We start from the raw sequence: 27,859 nt of genomic DNA, 5'->3' as shown, positions 1-27,859 counted from the left end.
GGGGGCAGGAGGTGTGTTCTGGCTTTGGGGCGCCTGTCACTCCACGTGGCGTGGGCAGCATGCACTCACATACATGCATTCTCAGCTGATCCTTCGCACAGAAGCTCCACGTGACCCCTGCTATTCTCAGCTTTGTCCACGAACTAAATTTAGACCGAGGCTGGCATTACCTTTCACTTGGTCACCGACCGACAGAGGGTTCTACTCATTCGGAGCTGTGCTGTGAACCGTTCTGCCTGAGCCGTTCTGCCCGACACACACCCTTCTGAGCTGATAACCGGGAACTTTGGGCATGTCGGTTTCTGCACACACCGACAATGGTAAGTATTTTTCTAGAAAAAAAATTTTTTGTTCCCACTCTTCACGTACAAATAGACTGCTGATGGTCCTGTGTCTGTATTGGCTACGATGTACAACTAGACTTAGAGTTGGGTTTAAAGGTCTCTGGGGGGGGTTTCTGGTCCCTCACGCAATTGTCCTTGTCAGGAAGACAGACGTCCCTAAGAGTTAAGGAGCATCTGTTTCGAGACTGTGTGTCTTTCTTTTGACTTTGGGGAGCTGGCTTGCCGGTCATGCCATTGTCGTGCCCGCCTCACCGCCAAGCCATGTCCTGGCCCGTCACGGCGATGATGCAGGCAGAGCCCACAGTCCTATGGCAGAGGCCAAAAGCACATAATGTCATTGTTCCTGCTCTCCTCTAAGGGGACTCGGACACTGTGACGGGAAAACTGTTGGCTGCCCAGCGTGTAATGGCAAGTGAGGAAATGAATGAGCACGTTTATGTCTAGTAGAATATAGATAGTTGGAATTCTCGAAAACACTTCATTGTTTGATAAACAAATCCTTCAAACAAACTGCAGCTTGACTGGGATCTGTCCAGATAGTCGGATCATCGGCGTCTGTATCCCAAGGTTTCTAAATGGCAAAAGACCTGGCCGTCTGCTCCAGGCCAGAGTCTGCAGGCCTCGCTTAGACAGAGGGACCCTCTGTCCTCGCGGTTTTCCGCATGTTGGCGATGACGTATCAGTCCTGAAACTGGACACTTTCCCCCTCTGTGATGTGTGTCTCCTCCCTCTCTGTCTCTGTCTTGGTCTCCCTCACCCCACACACTGCACACCTTTACCTTAAAGAAATCAGTACTTCAGAGGTGGTTGATGATGAAAAGCAGAGTTCTTTACCCAGCGTCTCCCTACCACCCTAGAAGCAACATCCTGAGCATCCCAGTGGTTATCTCTGTATGTCTTTCTCCTTTTCCCAAACACGGTTACATGCTGCTTCTTGCCCACGCGAGACATTGTCCACGGAAGTTCACCCTGAACGATGCTGCCCATGTTCTCCAACACCCCCTGGGGTTCTCTCCCAGTGGCCAGCGTCTCTCTCAATCACCTTTGTGACTCGAAGCAAACACCGATTTCTTTACATCTTGTTGCATAAAGTGCCCACAGTATCTATGGACTCCCCACGTGGGCACTGAGATAAACACCAGGATTTTAGAAGCGGTGTTGCTTGTTGTAGCACAACTCTGAAACCCAAATATCCACATTCTGTCGGGGGTAAATCAGCGGTGGTGCCATTTGAGAGGTCACCGCATGTCGGTTTATAAGGTGCCGTCCCTTCTCCATGGAGCTGTGTCATTGCCCACGAGGTGGCTACACCACCGTGTACAGATGGAACTCAGGGTGTCCCCAATCTTTTACTGTTATGAAACACACCGTGGTGAATCATTCTGTAGTATGTCATTTTACAGCTGAAAACATGTGTGGTATAAGTTCCTGCCAGTGTGAACGTGCGCTTGTGAGTTCGGTAGCGATCGCCCGGCTTCCCTCCCTGGAGATGAGGACAGCGTGCACCGTCCCTCCCCTCTCCCCCTCTCCCGGTGGGAGCGCTCACCTGCGCAGCTGCAAGAGTCCCCTCTCCCTTCCGGAGCTCTCTCTCCTCCTTCCCTGAGTTGCAGCATCCCAGGGACACGCTGCAAATGCTGCACGGACGTGGTGACGGGGGCGCCGCTGGCTTCCTGAAGGGGTGGGGGGAATCAATTAACTGTAAATTGAATTCGTTCACTGTTGTTCATATAACTTGGTGAAAAACCAATACCATTCTTTGTAAGGCGAAGAACATTCCACCAAACGGATCTACCATAATTTACATAACATTTCCCAATTATTGTTTTCTTCTCATTTCCGAGATTCGGGTCACAATCCTCACTTTTACCTCCGTCCATTTGCAATGTATTTTACACAAGAGTAAACAACCCCAATACACGCTTTACCACTCCACAGAATTCCAGCCGGATCACGTAGCTCACCCCAGGTGCCTGTCTTATTTTATATATCCCTTTTTAACCGTTTTCCTATAATCAGACATGCGAACGAGTTGCAGATTTTCTTTTTTTTTTAATTAATTAATTTTTTTAGAGAGAGAGGGGGAAGGGAGAGAGAAAGAGAGGGAGAGAAACATCAATGTGTGGTTGCCTCTCATGCACCCCCTACTGGGGGACCTAGCCCACAACCCAGGCCTGTGCCCTGACTGGGAATCGAACCAGCAACCCTTTGCTTCACAGTCCAGTGCTCAATCCACTGAGCCACGCCAGCCAGGGCCGAGTGGCAGGTTTTCATTGTTGCGAATTGCATAGTAACGGAGGGAGTGTACTTGGCACCAATGCCTTGAACACACCGCTCATCTTCTTTAAGGCGCGGCCTTCCCATCCATATCTTAGAGACAATGAAAGTATCCAGGTCACAGTATCTGTGTGGCACGTAACGTGTCTGAATAGCACAGTGCCGTAACGTGTCTGAATAGTCTGGGGAACCTGGCACGGGTTCAGGAAACACGCGCTACGGTGACCGTGACGATCCTGAGTGGGCCTCTGAAACCCGCTGTCCTCTCCCCCCGTGTCCGCAGGTCCTTTCTGAGAGGGCCGCTGGGACTCGGCTGCTCCGAGCCTCATGACATCGGCGACTCCGTGACGATGCGGAGAAATCATGTCAGAAAACGTGGCTTGTCCGGGGGCTGTCACTGCTGTCAAGGAAATCTGGGAAAAAAGGATAAAGATACTCAATGAAGACCTGAAGCGAGAGAAGGAGTTTCAACAGAAGTACGTCCTCACGTGTTTATTATGTTGAGCTCGTGAACACTTGTAACCTTGTTCTAGAAAAGAGTGATATGAAATGCCTTGTTACTGAACCTGGTGGAATTGTTTTTATTTATTGAAAACTTAGTATGCACCCAAAGGAAACACTCCACTCGGTGGAGTGTGGCCCTGTGATGGGGACCCAGACAGTCTGAGTGTCTGTGCGTGAAACCACAGTTACTGTGGGCTCTGTCAGGGCTCTGTTCGTCAGTCGCTAAAGTTGCATTAGCACCGTTTCGTCCACTTTTCAGTGGTTGTTTGTGCGACGTCACGGCCACTAGGATCTTGGACAACATCTGGCTGAAGGTTCTGCAGATTCTCATCCATGTGCCAAGCTGTGGGCTCCAGCCAGGGCCCCTGTAACCCTGACGCCTTGATTCAGGCCCCATTTAAATGGCTAGGCTCTCGCGTCCTCCGCCTCCTTGGCGTCTCCTTACTTTCCTCCCCGAACGTGTCCGAGGTTCTACTGGTCTTGCAGGAACAGCCCCTGTCCACGCGGATCCCCCATCGCCCCGTGCGTCAGGGCTGTCAAAGCATCAGATGGTCTCGTGCGAGTCGGCACATCACAGCATGTTCACCGAGAGTGGCTCAGGGGATAAGGAGGTCCTGAGGCGAGGCAGTCCCAAAATGTCGCCAGCTTTGTCCACTCCGCTTCTTTGGTCACCTTCCCCTGCGGCCCTCAGGTGACTTCCCTCAGCGTCACAGGGTGACTGAGGCACCTCCAGGCCTCGCCACGTTAGCAGTAGGGCAGAAACTGGTTCCTTCTATTTCTTCTTTATTGGCTGGACTCAGGTCGTTTGTACGCCCCTCACCCAGTGACCTTCCAGGGAATGAGACTGTATGATGGATTTAGACAAATTAAGGCTGATACCTGGGTGGGGAGGGGCCATTCTCCCCAACCAAAGGTAATAAGGATGCTGACCCAGAGAAGGGTAGTAGCTGTTTATTGTGCATTTACTGTTTCTTAGGCATCTGCTAAGTGTTTTCTTGGCACTGTCTCACTTAACCCTCCCACCATGCTGAAACGTGGTTTTGTGATGTGGGTGAGACTGCGTTCTGAGAGAAAGAAAGCTAAAATAAGAGCGCCCCCGACAAGAATGTTAGCTTTTCTGGGTGAAGTGGCCCAGGGCTGGAACAGCACGCCACGGAGTCAGACACCTGGGCTTCTGCCTCGTGGCTCACCCGTGTGTGGCTTCCATTCCCGAAGTCACCGCCCGGCCCCAAATAGACACACCGACTGCAGCCAACCTGATTGATTCCGGCCTGCAGGAAAACATGTGCACACTGCTTCTGCCAGCATCCAGCGGCCAAGCTGCCCATGACCCCCATCTGGCTGCAAGGGGTGAGGGGTGGCTGAATGCCATTGTGTGCCCAGTTACATTGAGAGGGCGTATTATCGAGGAAGAAGAGGAGTAACAGATACCTGGGGACGATGAGCAGCTTCTGCCACACACAGGTGCTATTATGCTTTCCATGTTCAACACGGGGAGCCCAAGAGACAGGCCCAGTCTCTTGTCAAAGATCAGATTGCTAATGAACATGGGTGGCGTTCACACCCAAGCCATCCGACTCCCTGAGTGTCACGGGGGCCTCGGGGCTCCCCTTTCCCTGGATGGGCCCCGACCGCAGAGAGCCACCCTCATGTCACCGGTCGTGTGTACGGTGCACAGGCAAGATTGATTTGACTGGACAGAACTCCCAATAAATGCTACTCATTTGAAAAACGGCGATCAGGAATCACGACTGGGTTCTAAATGCTTGAATTCCACGTATCACGTATGTCTGGTTAAGAATCATTTCATTCCAGCAGCTCCGAGTGCTCTCTGTACAAGAGTAAGGAGTGTGCATTATTGTCCCTATTGCATCTTCTTATTTTATGTATTTATTTTTACTTATTTTAGACAGAGGGAGAGAGAGAAAGAGAGAGTTGTTGTTCCACTTATTGATACGTTCATTGGTTGTTTCTTGTATGTGCCCCGACCGGGGATCAAACCCACAACCTTGGTGTGTCAGGACGACGCTCTAACTCACTGCGCTACCCAGCCAGGGCCCATCTTCTCTTTAGGTTTCAAGACTAGATTGTGTCTGGGAGGGAGGACAATCTGTTAGTAAAATGTAAATTCCAAAAGCTGAGCCACACACACCTCTATGGATCATTAAGATTAGGTCTGGACTCTGCCTACTCAGCTCTGGGCCTTACGCCAGCCCCTAGGGCACTCACTCGTTCACTCATTCATTCATTCATGCACCACACTGCCATGTACCTGCTGGGAGCTCCTGGGATCGCTGAGGGTAGACCCTCCTCAAATCTGCCCCCTGGGGGTGGGGTGGTGATAGAGAAGACTGATGCAAACAGTTGTAATTAGCATATGCCACATCAGAGATTTCTGACAATCTTTAGGGGGGAAAATGAGAGACTGTTTAAGAAATTTAGGGGGGAAATTCTTTTTTTTTTTTTTTCACACCTAGACCAAAGCAGTTTTGAGCTCTGGAATCTTTACTTGGAATTTGCAAAATGCTGTCCTTCAAGGCACCCTTCCTTAATCTTAAAACAATTTCATTGTAAGATCATTTGATAGTGTTATAAAACTTGATTTATGGTGAATTTACGTCTAGGCTGTTTCCAAAGTAAATGATATAGACTTACAACTTGTATTGTTAAAAAATAATACATAAACAACCACAGCTGATGCAAATGGTGAGACCATGACACACCGTTTCAGTGAGGTCATTGTCGGGGGAGAAAATAAAAGAAAACCTCAACTGTATACTGAATTGCATACTGTGAAATGATTAGTTTTACAGCATGAAAATTGTATCTCAAGAAAGCTGCTGTTATAAAAAACATTTATGGAATTATGATACTTTTTGAAGACATAAAAACAGGGCACTTGTGATGCTTAATCTTACTTAAAATTCTTATAAAACAAAATCTTGTTTGATTTCTAGATACTATTGATCAAGTGGTGGTTTTGAATGGGCCTTTCTTAACACAAAAGTGAGCACTATGGCTTCTCGGCCTTTTGGCCAAGGTCAAGTGCAGTGTCTGCTCTAATTTGTTTGCTGTAAAAGTGCTGGCTGCCTCTGTCACCACCCGAGAGCTCACTCTACTTCCTGGTCCCCAGGCTCGTGCGGATCTGGGAAGAACGCGTGACCTTGACCCGACTGAAGGAGAAGGTCACCAGGGAAAATGGGAGACTCATTCTGAAGATAGAGAAAGAGGAATGGAAGGTAAGCGTTGCAAGTATTTTAATAATATTTGCTCTTCTGCCCTTTGCTTTTGCGGGGGAGTTGACAGAGTGACTCTGAGACCGTGTCATCGAGACTGGAATAGTTAGGAAGTCGAAGTTAATAATATCCCCAAATGAACTTGGGCACCATGAGCAACTGAAAAGAAACACAATGTCACTTTTTTTTTTGCAAAAATTGATTTTGCTTCTACTCCGCCTAAACTTAAGTGAGTTGTAGTATTTATTCTACAATCCTTTTAATAGTTTCTAATTTTCCATAAAAAGGTAACCATCTGCCTAGTGAAAATCATATAGCTTTTCCAAAGGAAATACTCAGTTAAAACTTCACAAAATAAAAATGGATATTAATTTTTTAAAGATTTTATTTATTTTTAGGGAGAGGGGAAGGAAGGGAGAGAGAGAGGGAGAGAAACATAGATGTGAAAGAGAAACATGGATTGGTTGCCTCTCACACACCCCCAACTGGGGGCCTTGCATGCAACCCAGGCATGTGCCCTGACTGGGAATCGAACCAGCAACCTTTCCATTAGCAGGCAGGAACTCAGTCTACTGAATCTCACCAGCCAGGGTGATATTAATCACAACTGGCTGGACTCTAGTTTTCACAAGGGCCTCCCTCCCTTGGGTCAGTGTTTGTGTGCATACAGGCGTATTTAGCTAGAGGCTTAGTTTCTTTATTTTCTCTTTTGGCTGTTTTAGGCTGAAAGGGAAAAGGCAGAGACTTTAGCTGAAACTCTTAAGATCCTTAAATTTTTTTTTAAACTAATTTTTAAGATTTTATTTATTTATTTTAGAGAGGGAAGGGAGGGTGGGAGAGGGAGAGAGAGAGAGAGAGAGAGAAACATCAATGTGCGGTTGCTGGGGGTTATGGCCTGCAACCCAGGAATGTACCCTGACTGGGAATCGAACCTGTGACACTTTGGTTCCCAGCTCACACTCAATCCACTGAGCTACGCCAGCCAGGGCAAGATCCTTAAATTTTTTTAAAAATCCTCTTTAACACCATAAAATATTTCAAAATAGAAAGGAAAGAGAAGTTTGAATATTTTTAAAAGAATTATTCTTTTTTAAAAATAATTTTAAAAACTCCAATTACAGTTGATGCACATGACAAATATTATTTAATCAATTATTATTAAAATGTTTTGGGATTGAGCAAAAAGGAAAAAGAACTCATGGATATGGAAAAGTATGGTGATTTCTGGGAGGAGGGAGGTATAAGGCAAAATGGCAATGGAAAAAATACAATAAAGATTAAATTTAGCCCTGGCTCATGTGGCTCAGTGGATTGAGTACTGGCTTGTGAACCAAAGGGTTGCTGGTTCGATTCCCAGTCAGGGCACATGCCTGGGTTGTGGGCTGGCTCCCCACTGGGGGATGGGTGAGAGGCAACCATACACTGATGTTTCTCTCCCTCTCTATCTCCCTCCCTTCCCTCTCTAAAATTAAATAAATAAGATCTTTTTTTAAAAGAGATTAAATTTAAAAAATGTTTTGGTTTCTCTGTGACTCCAACTACCCACCATCTCCTCATTTTCAGTAGCATACGCACTCTAGAAAAGCCTGATACAACAGAATCTTTAGGACGTAGTTTTCTTTTTTCTTTTAATTTTTATTTATTTATTTTTATTTTTAGAGAGGGAAGGGAGGGATATATATATATATATATATATATATACATATATATATATATACATATATATATATATATATATACATATATATATATGTATGAGAGAGAGAGAGAGAGAGAAACGTCAATGTGTGGTTGCTGAGGGTTATGGCCTGCAACCCAGGCATGTACCCTGGCTGGGAATCGAACCTGGGACACTTTGGTTCCCAGCCCAAGCTCAATCCACTGAGCTATGCCAGCCAGGGCTATTTATTTATTTTTAGAGAGGGAAGGGAGGGAGAAAGAGAAAGAGAAAGAAACATCAATGTGCGGTTGCTGGGGGTCATGGCCTGCAACCCAGGCATGTGCCCTGACTGGGAATCGAACCTGCGACACTTTGTTTCACAGCCTGCGCTCAATCCACTGAGTTACTCCAGCCAGGGCTAGGACGTAGTTTTCTCTGTGAGTGTGCTATTGACCAAAATATGTCATTTTGTTCATTCTATTATTATCGGGCTTGAGGTTGAGCAAAACAAAAAGTAAAAAGCACAAAGCATTTGGAACTATAACCTACCGAGAGAAAAAGATTCCAAGTGTTTTTCCAGATCAAGTCTAACAGCTCCGCAATGAGGCTTCCACGCCGCACAGCCCCACAGTCACTCCAGTGACACGGTGCCTGTCATTCCCTTCTCTTGAGTTCAGACCCTTCCTGCTTCTCTGCTGAAGCTGAACCAGCTGCAGGAGTGGCAACTGCACAGAACTGGTTTGCTGAAAATCCCTGAATTCATCGGAAGATTCCAGAGCCTCATCGTGCTAGATTTATCGAGAAACACAATTTCGGAGATACCCCGTGGAATAGGTAAGGGAGGCTGCGGCTTCTGCTCCCCGGCCGTCGCTCTTCGTTGAGCCTGGTGTCTGATGCGTGGGCCAGAGGTCTCGCTCCTCCTCCGTAGCCCTGAGCCCTGAGAAAGCTGTGGACGCCTACTCTACATGGATGCTCGGGGGGATCCAAGCTTCACGATTCACTGAGGTGATCCGGGGTGAGATTTCAATGCAAAAAAAAAAGGGCTCTTTGGACGTATAATTTGTGTATAGATTCTAAAACCAGTATTGCTGGTTCAGTTATTTCTCGAAGAGGACAGGTTGAAGACAGAAAAGAAAATTAGAAAGGTTTCTTAAAGGAGAAAAAAATCCCCAAGTGGAAAATTGGCCAGGATGCAGTACAGATAAAACAGAATGGAAAAAATGTACATTTGCCTAAGGCACTGACACACCTGCCCTTTCCCTGGCCAGAGTTAACCACCTGGCCAGTGTGAGTTTATCAACGCCAAACCAGCTGGTTCTTAACACAGTAATACTTGGTGACTGGAAATATTATCATCTGTCCACCTGCTCTCAGTCGTGTATTATTTTTTGCAGGACTCCTTACTCGACTTCAGGAACTGATTCTGAGTTACAACAAAATCAAGACAGTCCCCAAGGAACTGGGTAAATGTGCCAGTTTGGAGAAACTGGAACTCGCCGTCAACCGAGACATACGCGATCTTCCGCCGGAGGTGAGAGCGAGACGCGGGCCCGCGGGTCCACTTTCCGTCCGCCAGCGGCTTGCCGCTCTCAGATGCGTGGCCCTTGGAAATCACACTAGTGGAGAAGATTTCATTCCAGGGGATACTCAGTGGAAGCTGTTTCCGGTTATTCTAAGTAGAACGCGTGGTTTCAATGGGAGCGGCCTCTACTTAGCATAAACGACACCTCTGCTGCTGAGGTCGGACAACTGACCCGGGAGGCCAGCATGAGTCTGACTCATTTCAGTTCCTGGAGCTGGAGGCACAGCCTGGGTGGCAGTTGTGACTTGATAAATGCTTATTGAGTGAATAAACGATCACCAGGAAGCGCAGGCAGTGTGGTGCTAGGAAAAACTCTTTCGCACCACACTAGCTGGTTGTCCACCGAGCACCTGGTGTGTGAGAGAGGCCAAGGGATAGGATGTGCATTCTTCAGATCAGGGCAAAGCATTTCCTTTTTAGAAGTAGCTTCCCGGGCGCCACCAAGAAAAAGGAAAGCAGTGGGCTTGGAGAGCCTTTGCACTTGGATGTGGTTGGAGTTCTGAGGGTGTCTTATCATTGGCCAAAACCAAACTGGTCCCAGAGCCAGAGACACTTGGATTACTTTTCAAACACATCTGATGCTCTTCGAATCCACAAAGGAAATTCCCATGGTGCTCTGCCTTAAAACAATGACTTTGCAAGGTAGTGGTTAGGAAAAATAATAAAACTCAAAATAAAATAGATGATTACCTTCTCCCTTTATATCTTGGTGAAAATATCACTTTTCTTTTTTCCAAACCAGTAAACATGTCACCAATAACTTTTGCTCTTGCAAGTAAGACACAGTTTGTATATTGATATCTATCTCTTCTTACAATAGTTCAATTTAGTGAAAAGTAGGCATTTGTTTATGATGAAAATCATGATCACAGGGACAATTCTTTAGGCCTACAAGAGGGCCAATAAGTATTTTATTTCTAATTTGTCATTCTTATGACTTTGTTCCTAGGATTGATCTGTTGCCAAAAGGCTATGTGAATAAGGCCATGGCCATTAACCTGTCTTTCCTTAAATCTCTTCGCTTAGAGAAGTAGGTTTTAGCGGAACAACACCGGGCTGAAGTCTGGAGCCAGGGGTTACTTGTACGATGGCCTGAACATGCAACATTAAGCTTTGTGTGTAACAGTGTTAGTGCGTTTTCAATCTTCTACCATCCAAACGTTCTAGCCCCACTGAGAAGTCCGCAGCGTGAGCCATGACGTTGTGTGTGCCAGACACGCAAACACATCTATGCTGATGTGAGAACAATCTCTTCATACTCTGTTCTGAGCCACTTTAAAACTTCGAAAGTCTGATAACAGATTTCGAAAAAGTGTTTTATTCACGGCTTGAATTCTAAAGTTGGAGAAGCATCAATTACGAGATAAGGCTTTCTGCTTTTTTTGCCCACACACAAAAACACAGGGTAGTTGTGCATTTTTCTGTGTTCAAGTGGTGGGTCCTGAACATGCCTGACACAGAAATAAAACAGCACTTCCATAGCTCGGTGGAGAGCTTCTAAATAAAAGTGAACGAAGTTCTCACATGTGGAAGCTTTCACGACTGCCCTGTGGGAAGAGGAAAGACATTTTGGGCTTTGGGTCCGTGGCATTTGAGCGCACGGCACCGTACAGCTTCGTCTGCTCTAGTTGCCGGGGCCACCTGAGCCGCTGTGGCTGTGGCCCTGAAATGGAAGGCAGGCCCTCCCTGGTGGAGCGGATGTCAGAACTGTTCATCACAGCTTTCTCAGACCAGGCGTGGGGCACACAGACAACTAAGGGCTATTTTTAAATGAATAAACTAGAAGCGTTGATGTGAGTACAATTTAAACGCTGATATTGAGAGGAAAATCCAGTTAAAGACAGACAAGCACTATATCATAATCTTTGAGTAAAATTAAAAAAATAGGAATATAAAATTATGTTTACAAGAACACACATAATAGGAATCTGCACACAGAGAAATACACAGAGAATACGTATTCCTGTATAGCAATCGGAGCATTAGAAAGGGCCTGGCAATGAGAGTCGCCAAGGTCAGGAGAAGTGTGACCCTGCAGAGGAAGAGGGGACAAAGGACACCGAGGGGCAGTCATATCGGTAGATCTTCTTTCTTCAGCTGACACATTGGTGCTCTGTTATTCTTCGTACATTTTTATTGATGTTTTCACTTAAAAATAGAATTCCGAAACTAAACTCTGTGACTGAGACCCCGTAAGGGGGTTCAATAAGAGGGTTATTTTGAATGTGAGTTTCCCCACGCAAATCTGGGCTCTGGGGTGAAAGGGAAACACATGTTTACCCTGAGAAGGGGGGTGGGGGGCCCCTGCCAGGCAGGTTCCGTAGTCCCTGGAACCTGGTTGTTTTGGAGGATAATTGTCTTTGGACAGATGGACTGTCTGGGAGAGAGTTCTCCGCTTACCTGCAGGTCACTCAGGTTCATGTTGGTTTCGACCGTGTTGGGGGCCCTCGTGACAAAGCAGAGCCCAAGCACACCTTGGTGCGCCAGGCGGGCCGTGAGCGCCCCAGCTCGCACCGTGCCCCTCGCTCTGACACGCCCTTCACCTGCCTCCTCAGCTCGGCGGCCTGTGCAGTCTCACTCACCTGGACCTGAGCATGAACAGCTTCTCGGCCTTCCCTGCCGCCGTGCTGGACATGCCGGCCCTGGAGTGGCTGGACCTGGGCAGCAACCAGCTCCGACAGCTTCCCGAGACCATAGACAGGTAAGAGCAGCCGCCTTTCGTGCTCGCAGCAGATGCGGTGAGAAGGCAGACACAGCACCCAGGGCCCCCACGCCTCATCGGTCACAGCAGGTGCATCTAGAGCCACCGGTGCTACCGTTCAATGGAAGGTTTCATTGACTCCAAAGAAAAGGGGAAAACTGGCCATCTGATGCCCACAAAGTGACAAGGACGTGCCACAACAGTGGCATCGCTTAGTGCACGCCAGACGCTTCTGTGCCCTTTGCACACGGACGGGGAAGCACAGAGATGTCAGCTATTGTGTTGCTCAAGGTCACAGTCAGTGTGCAAGCGAGGGTGTGACCCTAGGCAGCCGGCCCCACAGCCTATCCGTGCTTACTTTGTGCTGTGTGGGCCCATTGGTCATTGCCGATTCGTCCTGTAAGATGAATTCGAATCGGGCCGCACGTCGAGAAATCTGTGAGAATAGAGAGGAGTTCTGGAGCACACTGAGTTCGGTCCCAGCACCGCACAGGAGAGCGGAACGGCAGAGATCAACCCCGCAGCGAGGTTGCCCCGGTAACCAGGGGCTGGGAGCCAGCCAACGGACAGGCGCTCGGGTGGATGGGGGTCTTGGAGAGGGTGGCGTTTCCTGGGTTATTAGGTTCACGAGATCCGGGGTTCTCACGTGACGTGTGACCGACTAAGCTCAGGCACCCCCGTTCCTTCTTCAGGATGCAAAGGCTCCACACGCTGTGGCTGCAGCGGAACGAAATCACGGGCCTGCCGGAAAGCATGAGCAACATGAAGAACCTGGGCACGCTGGTGCTCTGCAACAACCAGCTGCCGGACATCCCGGCGTTCATGGAGGAGATGACCGGCCTGAGGTAACAGACCTCCACGCAGAACCAGTGCATTGCCTTTCACTGCAGGGCAAGGCGACTTGGAGAAACTGCTGTCACTGGGCTCGGGTTCTCACTCCTGAGAATACAGGCACTCCAAAAGCCTGTCCAGTTTCGAAGCCCTAACTCATACACAGGATTCGTATGATACTGGTCTAAGTTGTTCAAGGACGAATCCACAGAACTGACACAGGGCTGGTGGGATTTGTCAGCCTCAAGGAATGCCTTGTGTGGGTGACACCTGCATGGAAATCATCTTTATAACTGCCCACAAACCCCACCTGTGACGTAAAAATGAAAAACACAAAAATAGTGATAATTTTCCTTCTAAATAACTACAAAGGGACACAGGCAATTAATTATCCTAAAGATAGAGCAATCATAACTTCATACTGAGTTAATTACCCTTAAAACTCCTTGGGTGTCTTCCTCCCAAAATTCAACTTCCTGACGGTGAACGTAAGGAGTGACCATTCACACCAAATCCCACAGTGTCCATAAAAAATCATTCATTCATTCATTCGTTCATTCACATGCTTATTGAGCAACTACTAAGCTCCATACCAGGTGGTGAAGACTCAATGATAAAGACAGAAGTCTATAAAATATGCAAACTTTAAGTTCATTACATTGATCACACAGAGTCCTTGGACTTTACGATGGCACAAAGTGACATACATAATAAATTACATGAGATATTCGACACTTCATTATAAAGTAGGCTTTGTGTTCGGTGACTTTGCCCAACTGTCAGTAAATGCAAGTGTTCTGGGCGTGTTTAAGGTGGGCTAGGCTGAGCGATCCTATTCGTTAGGTGTATTACATGCATTTCCGACTTATTTCCAAGTTACAATGTGTTGATTGGGGCATCACCCTGTCGTTAAGTCACGGAGCCTCTGTGCATTTGAAAGGCTTTAGAATTGCCCTCGGAAGTTCAAGTGCACTGTGTTCAGTAGGTGCTGTGGCTGCTTTTACAAGCTTTGCAGTTGTCTAAAGCTAGTATTTTTTTCTTCTAGGAGAAAATCCTTAAAAATTCTTGGGATATGTCACATCTCACCTACACGTTCAGTTATCGACACCAGTTAAAAAAGAGTAACTTAGAATTCTATTACCATTTGCTGTGTCTCCAGGGACGCAAACACACACTTCCACAGCACCTATGAGAATCCTGTTTTTTGCTAAACTGCCAGGTTTGTCAACTTCAGAGACAACCCCCTGAGGCTGGAACTGACCCTCCCTCCCAGCGAGGGCACGGAGGAGGAGGAGGAGGAGGAGGAGGAGCGGGAGCTGTTTGGCCTTCAGTTCATGCACACCTACATCCAGGAGGCTCGGAGGGAGGCAGGTAGGGCTCCCTCCCGGCGGAGGGATGTGTGTGTGTGTGTGTGTGTGTGTGAACTCCTTTACACGTCTCTCTTCCGGTCCCACCTGCTCTGCCACACTCTGGTCTCTCGGTCACTGTCGTGGGAGGGAGAAAGGTGGACTGCAGCTCGGTTCACTGTTTCGACAAAGACTTGCAGTCTTTCAAGTGGAGGGAGGGAGTTTCTCCGGCCTGGCACAGGGAGCGTGGCCAGGCTCGGACGGACACGTCCATGGCGCTTCCCTTCCCGCCCCACCCACCAGTTTGTCCCGGGCCAGTTTGCTCTCCTGAACCCACCTTCTCTGCCACTTCCTTCTTTCCTGCAACCCACGGAGAGCAAAACGGCTTTTGCCTGAGGATGAAAAATACTGAGATGATACAGATTTTTAACTGACAGTTAAAATACGAGGTTTGGATATACAGAAGTCAGCCAGTCTCTGATAATTTAGAATTAAACCACGTTTTTTTAAACTAACAAAGGAAGGCCAGTAACTTAGATCAAGATTAGGGGAGGGACAAGGAACACAGTTCTGTTAATAAAAATGGTGAGATAGCATAGTAATAGGTATCATGGTTTTGTAACTCACTAACATGTGGAGTTTTCTCATCAAGAGTTTTTCAGTCAAAAGGCAGGTGTTAGTGCGTCTTCAGGTAGTTCCTTTGAAGAATACGGCCTGAGCGAACAATGGCGGAGCTTTTCAGCCAGAAGACACAGGTCCAACCAACCCCAGAGGAGGGCGTTCAGGACACGGTTAGACCTGGGGCAGCGAGGTCACGTGAGTGATGACGTGCAGGACCCTTTGCAGGAAGACAAGTGAGGGTTGCAATAGTTTGGGGCCTCGTTTTGGAAAGCCAAGACAAATACACGCAAGACAAGTGGGTGACCGAGTTGATGACTGAAGATGGGGAAAGGAGGGCCTGGGGTGAATCTGCTTTAGGGGAGATCAGCTGGCCGGGTGGGCAGAACCAGGAGAGGCGGAGGCAGGCACCGGTTGAGCACGGTGAGGCCGGCGTACCCGCGGGACACACGGAAGAGGCAGCCGTGGAGATGAATGTGAAGTCCGAGCAGGGGTCCGATGAGCCCGCAGGCTCTGCGACAGGTGGAGGAACAGCCCTGTGTGCCTCCTGCAGGTTGCTGCTGTGGTGATGCCGAGGGAGACACACAGGGCTGGGGAGAACGGGGTAACCGTCCTGCGGCCGGCACACTGACAGCCAAGGTTCCTCCCCACGAAGTACTGGCGCGGTCGTCAGAGACGTGTTAAGCTAAATAATGCACTCATGTGCCACAAGCCTGTGAGTCTGATTCTTGTGTGTGTGTTACACAAAACACAACTGAACAGGCCTGTTGTAGAATGCCATTTATTTCTGGGCATAACTTGTCGAGTGATACAGAACCGGCTGTGTGGCACAAACTAGCTCTGTCTGACCCAGTGACGCAAGTTCACTATCGAAATGGCGTATTGCCTACCACTCACGCATCCTAGATCGGGGGGCATGAGGATTGGACTTAAAATGTAACCAGACTACCTTACTCCAGTAATGTTTGACAGACATAAAACTTCTAACAAGAGAAAAAGGTTACGACTTATGAAACCAAGGCTGCTTGTTTTTATGAAAAATAGATTCATGAGTTAGTGCTCTTCACTACAGTGTTTGTGGAGTGCTCGCTCTGCGCCCCGATTTTGTAAGCGTTTTGCACGTACAATCTGATGTTCACGGCAACCTTGTGAGGTAGGTCCTATCACTGTCCCCATCCCCATTCTTCGAGGAGGAAATCGAGGCACGAAGAGATGAAGTGGCTTGCCCAAGGCCACAGAGTCGAGAGGTCGCAGGGTTGGGATTCGGACCGGGCAGTTTCACCCAACATCTGTGATTAAACTAAACAGAAAGGTCGGGCACTAAGAACAGGCTGGGGACTTGGTTTACAATTCATGGAATCACAGACCACAAGGCAAAAAAGTGACCTAAGAGTATAATTGTACCTAAAATGAGTGATTCTGAATCTGTCTTGGTAAATGCACCAGTGATAAACAGTTTTTTGTTTTTTTTTTTTACAAATAAAGGCAGAATAAGTCAAGGATAAAATGTGGAAAACAGTAACAATCCTGACTTGTTTGGTTTAATACTTGCTTGTGCATAGAAACTGTTTATATGAGCTAAATGAGGTCTAAATGTGAGGTTTTTGGTTTCACTATCTAATGTCTACTTCACTCCAAATTATTTTTCCAAACAAGAGAATATACTTGTATTTGTATTTATACATGTAAAAATGGCCCGTTAAAAGATTCGAGGTAATTAATTTCAGAAGACATCTGCAAATTTCAAATTGTGAAATGGGCTTCTGTCTTTTTTGAAGTTCTAACTAGATAATTATCTACTAAAATGAAATAGGTTTTTTTCCCACTTGAAAATATCTCTTCAGTTTTGGTGTTTGCACGGACAAATTCCGGTAATACACAAACACAGGTCTGACTCTGGAAACCGGAAGGTAAACTTACTGACTGTAAACATCTCTGAGTTTGTTTGCATAAAAAAAATCGTAATTGATTATCCTTTCCGGATCTGCATGGAAAGAAAAAATCCATACAGAAGCCAGATTCTCAGATTGGCTCTTGTTGGAAACTGACAATTGATCCTTAACGTCTTGAACTTGAGCGATAAAAAGTACTAAGTGAAACCGAAGGCAAATGCGCTTCCGAATTAGTGCAGCAGAAAGCGGACGCGCTGGCCCCGTGGTGACGTGTTCCGTGTGTTTCAGATAACCCGGCCGGCTGTCTGGCCAACCCACCCGTCTCCGTGAACCCTGACGCATGACCCGAATCCAGGTGGCCCACTGAGGACCACGGCGGGACCGCGATGACTTCTCTCGAGTCTGGACTTCTCTCGAGTAAGAAACAAAGCTATCACCAAAGTTCCATGAGGCCACAAGGTCTTTTCAAGTCCATATTCTCTCCTATTCAGATTACGTTTTCGTGAATATAAAAATACGGTTTAAAAGAGCTCTTCTTTTTCTGGTGGAAGACAGCGGTGGTTCAGGCCCCGCCCGCGTCAGGCGGAGGCTTCCGCCGCGGGGCAGGGCCGCTGCGGCACGGCGGTCAGCAGCACGTTCTCGGGGGACACCCCGGGCTCCGTGTAGTACTGCAGCGCGGGCCGGAAGCCGTGCCGCCGCAGGTACTCCGCGCGGCCGTGGTCGATCAGCAGCTTGCAGAGGCGCCCGATGTCCTCCTTCTCCTCCGCGGTGAGGGACCTGAACCGCGCACACACACACACACACCAGACGAGGGGACACGGGGTCAGCGCTCGTACCAAGTCAGTGCAGTCCGTGCATTTACCGGCAGGCCGCTCGCTGGACAGCCCACAACATACACCGCGGGCCGCGTCCCCTGCTTCCAGGGCACGCTTCGTTTGCGACCCCAGTAAAAATGCACTTGAACTCCCTCTAAAATCCGACGGCAACATGTGTTCCCACGGATGTAAACTCGGGTGGAGCCCCCTAAAGAGCAAGGGCGGCGACCAGGAACCGTCTCCGCCCCGGGCTGCCCGCCCCCGGCCACCTACCCCGGCGGGCTCTCGGCGCGGCCGTCCGTGACCGGGTGCCCCGCGCCGTCGTGCTCCTCGCCGTCCGCGCTCGGGCCGCCTCTCCTCGCGGCGCCCCGCAGGCCGCACGTGGCCCAGCTGCTCATCCGCTGGAAGTAGTGGAACTCCAGGGCCCCGAGGCCCAGCGCCCGGAAGTGCTCCCTGCCCACGTAGTGCCTCCAGTCACACCTGTGGTGGCAACAGAGCGCGATGACGATGCCGGCCACCGGGGGGCTCCACGGCGCCGGGGCTGGTCCGCCGCGCCCTTCCTCCGCCGCGGTGCGCGCTTCTCCGTCCGCTCTGCCGTCCTTCCTGCGCTTGGCTGAGGGCTCCCCGCTCCCGTCCTCGCCGCGGGCCCCGCCGGCTCCGACCAAACACCGCAGCGCCAGGTCTGCAAACACACCCGCGCCCCGCAACGCCGTCTTTAGATGAGGACTTACCACGTCGGTCAAGCGCTCCGGCTTCAAAATCCCCGACCCAAACAACATCCCACCTAGCCTTCCACCTGCGACGGTTCTTCTGTGAATCATCATCAGCTCCGTTCACACCTGCCCTTTTCCCGCCGCGGCCTCCCTCTCCCTAAGGATGTGCTCTGCCCAGAGCCTCCTTCCCGACAGAACCGCCCGCCGCCCAGGGTCTACGGCTTGTAAGAGCTCTCAGCCCAGGTCCTGGGGTGGACTCTCACTTCTCCGCCCCGGCGAAGGAAGTGGCCTGGACAGAGGACCCTCATCTGCCGACATTTAGGCTCCGGGGCAGTCCTGACCTCAGGGAAACTGGAGAAGGGAATGAGGAGGAAGGGCGTGGGCGCGGGCTGACGCTCGGGGTCGGCAGGCAGGGCCGGGCTGAGCGCCGAGAAGGGGTCAGACAGGGAGGTCGGCCTCCCCGGGTCATGCATTTGTTCCTGTGGCAACCGGACACTGAACCCCGCCCACCTGCGAGTCACCGCGGAGGTCATGGCGATGAACGCACATGAGCTGGGGGTGGGGGTGTGTGTGTGCGCTCCACGTTAGAAAAAGTCGCAGTGCGCTGGGAGCGGAGCCAGCGCGTGTTTGACGACTGTCACCAGTCCCCACGGAGGATGGCTGTGTTCACAGCTGACAGTGCCAGAGTCACCCCATATGCTGTAAAACCCCCATGTTTCTGTGCCTGTTCAATAAACACACACAGATGTTTTAAATCATGTGACCCTAAGTGTCACAAGTCACGGTCACTCGACCCAACACTGCACTGGTGAGTTCAGTTCGACCCATGCGCTGGAGCCCGTGACCGGGAGAGCACGACGCCGGCTGTTCTCTGAGGGACTGTCGCTCTCCAGCAGGTGTGCTCGGTCCCTGGTTTGTTTGCACTGGACTTGAGATGATTTTCAGACACATCAATAACCAGAAACTTGTTAAAAGAATTAAGTTCTTTTAGAATCGGGAGCTTCAGCAGTCCACCTCAACGTCTCCTGTACAGAGGACTCCAGGGACAGGCACAGAGAACACACTGCCGGCCGAGGTCACTCGCCCGCTCACTCGCCCGCTCACTCACAGGGCGCGTGTTCCACGCCAGCCGTCCCGTCCGCCCAGTCCCGTGCTCTAAGCACTCACGCAGGAACTCGGGGTGAAACACAGCAGGGGAAGTCAGATGCGCAGCGAGTGTGAGGACAAAGGGGAGGCCGCCACGCCCTGGACACGGTGGCCGCTGGGCTGACAGTAAGACAGACTGGCCCCCGGAAAGCTGGGGGCAGGGGTGGCAGAGGCCGGAGAGGGACGAGGGCGCCGTGTTAAAGGGCCTGGACTCCAGGCTGGCGGTGACTGGGAGCAGCAAGGCGTGTCCAGAGGAGGCGGGCCGGCCAGGTGTGGGGCGACGGGCCGAGTTTCAGCACAGAGGGGACGGGTGGTGGAGGAGGCGGAGAGAGAAGGGCAGGGGCGGAGTGGCAGAGTTGGGAGTGGAGAGAGCCACAGGTGGGGGCCGGGGGGGCGGGCCGGACACAATCTCTAGTAGTGTAAGCTGCCCCAGCAGACTGCTCAGGACGGGGTGACGGGGCGAGGGAGGGGGACCGCAGACACGGTGACTCCAGGCAGGAAGGGCGGGCAGCCGGAGAACCGGCCAGCAGGGGCTGCACTTCTGAGGAGCTTGGGTTAGGGGGCCGGAGGACAGGGGCCTTTCCCCTTCCCAGGACGGAAGGCTTTTCTGAGGGTCCCGCGGGATCAGTGCAGGAAAGCTGCGTAAACCCTGGCCCTCGGAGCCACTTCCGGCCCACCCACGTTTGGAGGCCCCGAGCTCCCCTGTGGGCGGATGAACCAGCAGCGGGAGCAGGAGGAGGATGTGGCAGCGGCCAACCCCCACTGAACGGGAACACGGCCGCTCCATCGGATCCTGTTTCGCAGAGGCCGCCCCCGGCCCGGAGGGGAGGGCCGCAGCTGTCAGGGTCGCACAGCCGAGCCGAGCCCCGGGCAGCGGACTCCAAAGCCTGTGCTCCTTCCGCTGCACCTGCAGGAGCCAGTGACACCCCCCCCCCCCCCCCCCGTGCTCGGGCACGACACTGCAGCTTCTCCCTTGCCTGACGTTTGCGCCCCCCGAGCCCCCACACACAGTCACCTGCTCCTGGGAGAGGTCTCCCAGTCCTTCCCCAGCAACGCTTCTAAAAAACCAGTCGCTTTTGGGGTGCAATCATACAGCTCCCACGAATGACTCATTTACTCTTTGGTTGAAATGTAACCCGAAGAACTTTAGGGTCCCACATGACAGAGTTTTGGGGTGTCCCACCTCTTGGCCTTGCTGGGCCACACATTAACTACACTGGGACACGTCATCACGAAGAAATCCCACAACGTTTTAAGTAAATGTACGACTTGGTATGGGGGCGCAGTCACAGCCGCCCTGGGCTGCACGCGGCCTGCGGGGGACACCCCTGCAGAGCCCTGAGTTCACCCCGCAAAACGGCCCAGCGAGCCGTCAGCAGGGGAGCTCCGCACCGATGTAACCCAGCGCCCCACGGTCAGCGAGCTGTGAACCCAAGTGACATGAACTATGGGAAAGAGGCCCGGAAACAGCTGGGACACGGCCCACGTGCTGCCCCAGCCTTTGGGGGTCACGGACTCACCAGTCGCCACCCCGCACAGGTGCTTTCCGATCCCCACCACCGGCAGCTTCTCTCTGCTGAGCACGGGGATCTTGTCTGAAAGAACAGGGAGGGAGGTAAGGCCTCAGCGTGCCCCCCAAAACAGAGAGCTAATTAGAGTCTCTGAATTTCAGGGCTGAAAGAGACACAAACAAGAACATTCTCCCTTTGTCGTCTGGGGGCGGGAGGCTCAAAGACACAGTGACCTGATCAGCAACACGGACGCCACTGAGTGGGCGAGAGGTCAAGTCCGTGGCCTGAGTGCCAGGCAGTCTCTCCCTTGAGGACCCGGGACCCCCGTGCGCCCCGGGCGCCCATATGCACCACTGGACTGCTAGGCACCCCCACAGCGCGAGCCTTCTAGGGCCTGTGGCCCACAACGGAGGGGTGTGCGACTTACTCAAACACAAGTGCTGAATGTCAATCTGAAGCCTTTCAAACACTGCGTTTTTCTTTCTGTGTTTGCCATCAACCTGCACAAACAGAACATTATTGCAACAATGGCTTTTTCTGTTCAAAACAAAGCAGCTTCATTAAAAAATAAAAAAAAATTCTGTTTCACAATTCAGGGCAAGTAAGTTTCCATCTTATATTTTGGTCTTTAACGTTAATACTAATACAAAAATTTTAAGATCGTGTGTTCTTTGATGAAAACTCCAAAGTCATCATACCGCACATCTCTATAAGGCTTGAACATTTTATTAGTGATCACGTGAACCTCATTTCCTTGAGCTCTAAGAATCCCCGGTTCACTGACGGGGGGCCGAAGTTCCTCGGATCGCCTGCCCGCCCCTCCGCCTCTGGCAGCCCCGAGTGACGCCGCTTCTGGCTCACCCGTCCTCTCGCTCTCCCCGGAAGACCGCAGCCGGCCCCACTACACCCGCACGCCCGGGACCGACACGTCTACTCTGGGGCCCCACCTCTCGGACAGGCACCAGACACACACGTCGCCGCATCTGTGGCTTCCAGCGCCTGGACATCCCTCTCCTCCTCCCCCCGCTCTGCCCCTGGGCACAGCCTTGGCTCTGGTCCTTGCTCCCTTGGGTCACTGGAGAATAATGACCTTACAGTTAATCTCCCTGTTTCAAGTTTCAGACGCTTGATCAGCTTTACTGGTACTGTCTCAAAAACCCTTTTGTATTCACTGCTCCAACTCTTACACAGTCTTCAGTCTCCTCTCAGCTGTCACTTCCTCCAGGGACCCTTCTGTGACCCACCTGGGACTGGACTGCTCTGCCTTCCCGCTCCGACGGTACCTGGTCCTCACCCCTGTTGCCAGGCACTTAGCTCGCTGCGCCAAGATGCTTGGGAGGCCGCCCCACTAGACATAAGCGCCTTGGACACCGACAGCGCATCCCCAGCACGTGGCAGAGCACAGTGGGACGCCTCCCCCGGTCAGCGAGACCCCCGCAGCCTGGCCACGCCCTCCCACCATGCACCCGTGTCTCTGCACCTCTCTGCTGCTTCAGGCACCCGGGCGACACCAGTCCTGCTGCCTGCACTGCTTCTCAGACCCCAGGTCTGGCACATGTGGCGTCACCGTTCCAGACGCACCTGGAGCATCACCTCTTCTGTAGTCCATCGCCACCCACTCTCCAGAGACACTCGTCACTCCCTCCTTCGGACCCACATGGACCTCCGTGCAGACTCTTTTCATACTTTAATACTTTCCCATCATCATGTACTGGTCTGTGTGTCTCTCTTTTCTATACACAAGTGACAGAGGTACGGACCTTTGCCTGAGCCCGCCCGATGTCTACCAGGGGGCCTGGCAGTGTGCTCAACCAACGCTTACTGGAGGGGGAGCGGGGAAGGGGCGGAGGACCCAGACCTTTAACCCCGGGTGAGCGCTTGGCTCTTTCCACACATTTTCTTGTCTCTGCTTAAGAACTCAGAGCAACGAACTACCCAAATCTGGATGAAAACATTTATCTCCAGTCACTGATAGAATGAGAATAAAGAGCTACTACAACCAAATAAAAGGCACAGAAAATTCATTTCCTTTGAGGCATGTTTCTGCCTGCGTCAGAAAGTGCAGACAGACAGCGTGACGACTGATCCAGGCAGTGCGTCCGCTCACCTTGAATCTCGTGGTCACCTTCTCCACCAGGACGAAGTGAACTTCCTCAGCGTCTTTTAAGGCAATATCGACCCAGTGAGACAACCTTCCCTTTCCTGCTCCGAACTCGACAAAGCATCTTCTCGGACCGAGTAACTTTAACTTTTCAATGTTACCTAAAATAGAAGCCTGCAAACTTGACGAGATTATTTTATAAACCGGAGCAGACACATCTGGCTCAGACAGGGAAAGGCGGCATGGCAATGTCTACGTCAGGCAGCACGTTCATGCAGAGAATTTCTGTTTGGCCTTGAAGTTTTTCTCTTTGTTTTCAAGTATTTCACACGCGGGACTTAGAACCATATCTATGCCAAAATTTTTAAATATAGGCTTATATGTATTTTGGAAATGCAGAGATTCTGTGGCCTGGAAGAAAATCTAAGTGGAATGTGGTTAATAGCTCTATTTAGGAGGAACAGAACGTTAGCTTCGGAGAGACGAGCGGGAGGCCACTTGGAGCCGCGCTGCCGTGGCCCAGACGTACCTGCTGTTTCAGGTGTTTGGTTGCGGAGTCACCATTTCTCGGGTCCGTGAGGGCGTCGTGTAGTGCTGGATGGGACATAGTCTGATCCCTGAGTGTGGCGTTCAGACCTGGGCCAGACACAAGCACGGGGCTGAGGCAGACGAGCACGGAGCCGCAGGGCTCCCAGCAACGGCAGCCGCGTCTTTCAACCCGGGTGGGCCCCGAGGCGCGGGCCGCCCGACTGTCCTGAAAAACCCTGAACTTGCGGTTTTAGGCAGACTCACCTTCACTTGCTTTTCTCAATTTCATGATTAAATTTTCCAACTGCTCTTCGGGGAGAGAAGAAATGGGAACCTATGCACAAAAATGAGCTGATCACTAAGAATATTGATTCTACAGGAAAACGCATTCTAAATTCAAAAACATTAGCTCATTTCAAACAAAAATCTGAACACAGCTCATTCACAATGTGGAGAGAGCTTATTAATACTGTTGAAAAGGAAGTGTTTAGTCAAGTACTTACGAATTGGTCAGGCGTTTCTGTTTCATCCTTCAGGCCTGCATTAATATCCTGAACGAAGAAGTCCTTAAGAAAAACAAACCAAACCATAAACATATTGTTATTACTGTGACGTGATCACAAAAATTAAGCTGAAAAACTGATCCTTCCCATCCTCCCGAGATTCATTAGTTACTGAGCACCTCCTATGGTCCTCAACTCAGGATCAGTTAACCACCCGAGGGTGCCCCACCGCAGAGAGCGGGACGCACAAAAATCTGTGTCCCTGGGCCTTACACCCTAGTGAGGTGGCGATGGGAACATCTACAGTCTGAAGAAACCCATTAGCAATTTTTATTAAAGTTTCCGTCTCCCTACAGCAGGGGCTGAGGACTACGCCAGCGAGGCAAAAACAATCAGCTATGCTCATCTGTGCTCTGGGCTGCTGCTCAGACGGGAGGGCAGCCAAACCCAGAGATGAGATACAGACGTGAGGACAGTTTAGGTCTGACTGCTCCTATTTACAAACGCTAATTAAAGTAGTATCTTAACTATTCTCTCTGCGAAGCCCTTGACTCCTTGGATTTAATTTTAATTTTTCTACAAGCGTGTGCTTTTTCACACGTGTACTTCTTCTGTGGAACTTATTAAACAATACCTACTATTTACAAGTTTCCTTACCAGTTTCAAACAAGCTCTTCAAAGGCTGGGATCATATGTTATTGAAATAAATTAAGAGGCACTAAGTAAATACTTTTGAGTAAATAAAGTGTGAAGATATTCTCTGAACAACACTCTGGTTGCATAAAATTCTGTGATCTGAACAAGGACTGGAAGGGGATTCTCAGTCTGGTACAGCGCTGGCCTTCACCCACTCAGACGCAGTGACCACGCTCAGGCCTCCGGAGACAAGTCTTGTTAAATAGTCCCACCTGTCAGCTACTTTGTCTCCATAAACACTACACACCACCGCACATTTCACCATTCAGTTTTACTGATCAAATACTTACCGGTTTGGGCTTCTCTCTTGAATTACATTTTTTCAAATGCTTTGCCAGTTGATCTTCATACACTGTGCTAAATTTAAAGACAAAATTATCTAAAATAAGACTTGTGACGATGACTGTTTCCAGCAGAGAAAAACCCGTATCTGACCCCGTACTTACTGTTTTGGATCTAAAGGACACAGGATCCTCTTCCGAGCATTTTCTTCCTGGTAAAGAAAAAGGACGTATTTGAATAAAGTAACAGATTCACTGTTTACAGGTACTAGTTCTGACTTCAGTGTAATCATAAATTTCTGCATTCCCCAAACAAGGCAAGGATACCTTAAAAAGCCCATTAATGAAACATTGGCACAGTTAGGTCATAGGGTTTAACATGAAAGTGTCTGGTGTGGCTGGTTTACACACGTACGAGCAAACACTGCTTTGGATGAGGGTCTGCACTTCAAGCAGGTTATGAGGAAGACCTACACTTGAAATGCTAAACCGATGAAACCATGGACTAAAATGCGCATTTATTTTAGGCACCGTAAAGGAAGAAAAAACACCACCAATTTAAATTATGACATGTCATTGATTTCAAGATGCATTAGAAATAATGAAACATGGCATTTGAACCAGTTGATAGGTGGCCGAATTCTACTGGCTTTGCCACTTGCTGGGAGGGCAGTTACATCCTGGGTGTTTCTAAGTCACACACATTTATTAACTACAGGCGCCAGGGGAAAATGAATGGGGATCAAGAGTGACGGCAATTCCACCTGACACACCAATCGGGACGTGACAGGTCACCTGACTTCGGAGGTCTGATTCTCGGCTCCATCAGCCCCTAACTCCATGACTCTTGGTAGCCTTACTGCCTCAACCAAAACATGACTGCATGTCTTGCTCCCAAAGGTTCAGAAAGATTAAGTGAGCTCATAGTTTTTAAAACACCTGCTTAGCACAGGGCTGGCCACGTTCCTGTCCAGGTACTGATCAGCGGGTAAGGATCTATTCATATCCTACTGTTACCACCATCGGCTGCCACCTTCCAGCTGTGTGGTTAAGGTCAAGCCTAAGGTCTTATCACAGACTGAGAACGAATCCTTCTCTTATCATACATCGCATTCTTCAATCAGGGGGTGTTTGCTGGTCCCCTCAAAACCAGCCAGTGCAACTCTGCGGGTGCTTCCAAGACTGGCAGAGGAAGGGCCCCTGGGCAGAGCTGCGCTGGGTATTGCAGAGAAGGGTGAACCTTGGGACTAACAAACAAAAACAATGCACACAGTAATGGACGTGGAGAAGACATGAAACAGACACCTGTGTACTGGGTTTAATCCTTCTAAAACCTATTCAACAGGGTCTTTTTCCACAAGCATTCCCCTCCTCTTGTTCTCATTTTTACTTTTCTATCCTCTATCCTAAAGAAATACACATACACAAAAAAAGAGTACGATAAATAGGTGTGTCTGTACTAGCAAACAAAATTGTCTGAAAACAAAATGTTTTCATTTTTAAAGGGAGAGTTGATTTTTACATGTTTTAAAACCTCTCCTCCCCCTTAAGAGGTACAGATTGGCAGCTACAGAATAGTGACCAGGATGTCAAGTACAAAATAGGGAATATAGTCAATGTCACAATACGTATGAGGCCAATGGGTGGTGCTAGAGGTATTACGGGACTCACCTCCTAAGTTATGTTAAGTGTGCAATCACTATGTTGTACATAGAAACTAACATAACATTGTATGTTAACTGTTACCGAAAAATTAAAAAATAATAAAGAAATTAAGTTATCCCCTTAAGGACCTCCGGTGGGGAGATCCCATCCTTGGGGCGAGGCCAGGTGTCAGCATAGATTGTTACTTGCAGGTACTGGACATTCGGGGGTGGGGGGGGGATCCCTCTGTAAGGTATGATTGTCTAACCACAACGCTGTACACCTGAAACGAATACAGAATAATGCTGAATATCAAACGTAATTAAGGAAGAAAAAAGAAAATCTTTCTGTCCCTTTTCCAGCACTCTAGGTATAACCTGTTCTCAAGTTCTACTTTTTACAAAGTTTCTCTCCACCGCACTGGCAAGAAGAGTGATGAGTCGCGAAACCGTGAGAACACAAATGGGATCTGGGATCCCGGTGCGCTGCGACCGACACTCCGCATCGGGAGAGCGGCGAAGGGAAGAAGCCGGAGTTTGGAGTGGAACTGAAATCGGGAGTCCTTGTCCTCATCGCCGGTCCCTGCCGGCTCATCCTGGCTCCTTGGGGCCACAGAGCCGCGCTGGTGAGCACAAAGGCTGCAAAACCCAGGGGACCGAAGCAGGAATCGGTCCGAGAGGGGAAGTGCGGGGGCCAAGAAACTTATTTCCGACTCTTGGGAGGGCAGGGCGATACCAGACCTCCGCGGCACCAGCGTGTTCGCCGCAGAACCTTTTCCCGGCCGCCACCACCATCCTGCAGAACCTCTTCTTCTTGGCCACATAGTAACCGCACCGGCCCTCGGCCGGGGAGCCCGTCGCGCGCGGGGTCGGCGCGGAGGCCGCCATAGTACAGGGAAAGTTGCTAAGGTCCCGCGGGGCCCCTTCCCTTGTC

General features: G+C 50.0%; 2 protein-coding genes across 4 annotated transcripts; one reads left to right on the top strand and one right to left on the bottom strand.

The window, feature by feature from the left end:
• LRRC39 (leucine rich repeat containing 39) lies at positions 1-17,342 on the top strand. Its single transcript, XM_028502524.2, has 9 exons — positions 1-320; positions 2,902-3,094; positions 6,256-6,361; positions 8,696-8,852; positions 9,413-9,549; positions 12,156-12,301; positions 12,994-13,146; positions 14,352-14,503; positions 17,277-17,342. The coding sequence occupies exons 2-9, from the start codon at positions 2,982-2,984 to the stop codon at positions 17,330-17,332; spliced, it is 1,020 nt and encodes a 339-aa protein (XP_028358325.1). The 5' UTR covers positions 1-320; positions 2,902-2,981; the 3' UTR covers positions 17,333-17,342.
• TRMT13 (tRNA methyltransferase 13 homolog) lies at positions 16,551-27,854 on the bottom strand. 3 transcript variants are annotated; one of them, XM_028503049.2, is made up of 11 exons: positions 27,667-27,853; positions 25,448-25,494; positions 25,292-25,358; positions 24,306-24,368; positions 24,067-24,136; positions 23,804-23,910; positions 23,281-23,448; positions 21,601-21,673; positions 21,183-21,257; positions 18,077-18,485; positions 16,551-17,765 (listed from the first exon to the last, which is right to left on the bottom strand). In XM_028503049.2, the coding sequence occupies exons 1-11, from the start codon at positions 27,811-27,813 to the stop codon at positions 17,567-17,569; spliced, it is 1,425 nt and encodes a 474-aa protein (XP_028358850.1). In that variant the 5' UTR covers positions 27,814-27,853; the 3' UTR covers positions 16,551-17,566. The 3 variants fall into 3 exon arrangements, with proteins under 3 accessions (XP_028358850.1, XP_035871689.1, XP_035871690.1); XM_036015796.1 differs by lacking the exon at positions 23,281-23,448 and having other exon boundaries at positions 27,667-27,854; XM_036015797.1 differs by lacking the exon at positions 23,804-23,910 and having other exon boundaries at positions 23,281-23,333; positions 27,667-27,854.
• Positions 27,855-27,859: the final 5 nt, after the last annotated feature.

Source organism: Phyllostomus discolor, chromosome 14, assembly GCF_004126475.2.
Source record: "Phyllostomus discolor isolate MPI-MPIP mPhyDis1 chromosome 14, mPhyDis1.pri.v3, whole genome shotgun sequence".
NCBI lineage: Eukaryota > Metazoa > Chordata > Mammalia > Chiroptera > Phyllostomidae > Phyllostomus > Phyllostomus discolor.
The sequence above is the reverse complement of the archived record's forward strand: the minus strand, read 5'-3'. Positions and strand labels throughout refer to the sequence as shown.